This window comes from Vigna radiata, chromosome 6 (genome assembly GCF_000741045.1).
Source record: "Vigna radiata var. radiata cultivar VC1973A chromosome 6, Vradiata_ver6, whole genome shotgun sequence".
NCBI classification, from domain to species: Eukaryota; Viridiplantae; Streptophyta; class Magnoliopsida; order Fabales; family Fabaceae; genus Vigna; species Vigna radiata.
Genome location: NC_028356.1, coordinates 1,303,374 through 1,304,697, shown reverse-complemented (window position 1 = coordinate 1,304,697; position 1,324 = coordinate 1,303,374). Strand labels below are relative to the sequence as shown.

The window sequence follows — 1,324 nt, the reverse complement described above, 5'->3', positions numbered from 1 at the left end:
GACTTGTTATTTTGTTAGGCAGAGGACCCTCCAATCTATTATGTGAAAGATCTAAGAAAACGAGATATTGAAGATTTAGAATTGACAATGGAATTCTACCACTCAATTTATTCATTGAAAGATCCAAGAGAATGAGGTGTTGAAGATTTAAAAGTGTTGATGGTAGCTCACCTTCTACATTGTTATGACTCAAATCTAGTTTTTCAAAACTATTTGACTGAAGAAAGACATTTGGGATTTGGCCACTGAATTGATTGAATCCAAGATCCAGAAAAGTTAGACTCGTAAGGGATAAGAGGGAGGAGGGAATTGAACCGTTGAGATAGATGTTATGTGAGAGATCAAGGAAAGTAAGATGTGTGAGGTTGGAGAAAAAGACAGGGATTGACCCCTCAAAATAATTATATGAAAGATCCAATATAGAGAGAGAAGCAGCACTGCAACTCAAACTGGGAAGATGGTGGCCATTGAGACTGTGACGAATATATGACAAGTGCAATTGTTGAAGTTTTGGTAAGCATAAGATGCCATTTTTCAAGTTTCCTCGTACTCCAGTGTTACTCAGACTAAGACTTACTAAAGAGGTAGACTGATTGAGAGGCCTCATTGAACTTTGAGTCATATCTACATCATCCAAAATAAGCTCCTTTAAAAATGTTGCGTTTTGGAGAAAATTCTTCCAACTGCTTTCTTTCCACGTTAACCCCGTATTATGAGAGAGATCAAGTGATTCTAATTTGGAAAGTTGTGAGATATGAGAAGAAATTTCACCTTGAAAGATACAATCAGACAAATTGAGGTGTGTGAGACTTATAATTCCACCAAAGAGAGATGAAAGTTAAAATAATTGAAAGCAAGATTAAATGATTAGAGATAAGAAAGATAGAAAAAAGTATTGTTCGGAAGGATTTTACCATAAAGGGCACTGCATGAGACATTGAGGCCTATGACACGACCAGAAATGGGATGGCAAGTAACCCCAGCCCATGAACAACAATCTGTTCCATTTTCCCATGTTACTGTCTTTAGATCAACATTACCACAATAGTAGCTATCACTGCATTCAGCATAAGGAAAAAAAGCATCAGTGGCAACAGTATAAGAGGGAGAGGTCTTTACTGACTCAAAAGAAAAAGTATTAGAGGTTTTGAATTGGAGCAAGACAAGTTTATCGTGAGGATGACATAAGGAATGAGAGAATGAGAAGTGAAAGAACAACATATGGAAAGATAGAAGAAGCAACCACCCCACCCATGACTCCATATCTAACTCTGTTTAAAGGAAAAATGTGCATATATGGCTAAATAATCAAAGATGAACATTT

General features: G+C 36.6%; 1 protein-coding gene across 1 annotated transcript in view; it reads right to left on the bottom strand.

Annotated features, from left to right (window-relative positions):
* The window catches only part of LOC106763208 (probable LRR receptor-like serine/threonine-protein kinase IRK), a 3,053-nt gene extending 1,778 nt beyond the window's left edge, over nt 1-1,275 (bottom strand). The window contains exons 1-2 of the mRNA XM_014647416.2: nt 915-1,275; nt 4-771 (exon numbers count right to left, since the gene is read on the bottom strand). Of these exons, the coding sequence (XP_014502902.1) occupies nt 4-771; nt 915-1,263 (1,117 nt within the window). The 5' untranslated portion in view covers nt 1,264-1,275. The remainder of the gene's footprint in view (nt 1-3; nt 772-914) is intronic.
* Between the last annotated feature and the right edge of the window lie 49 nt (nt 1,276-1,324).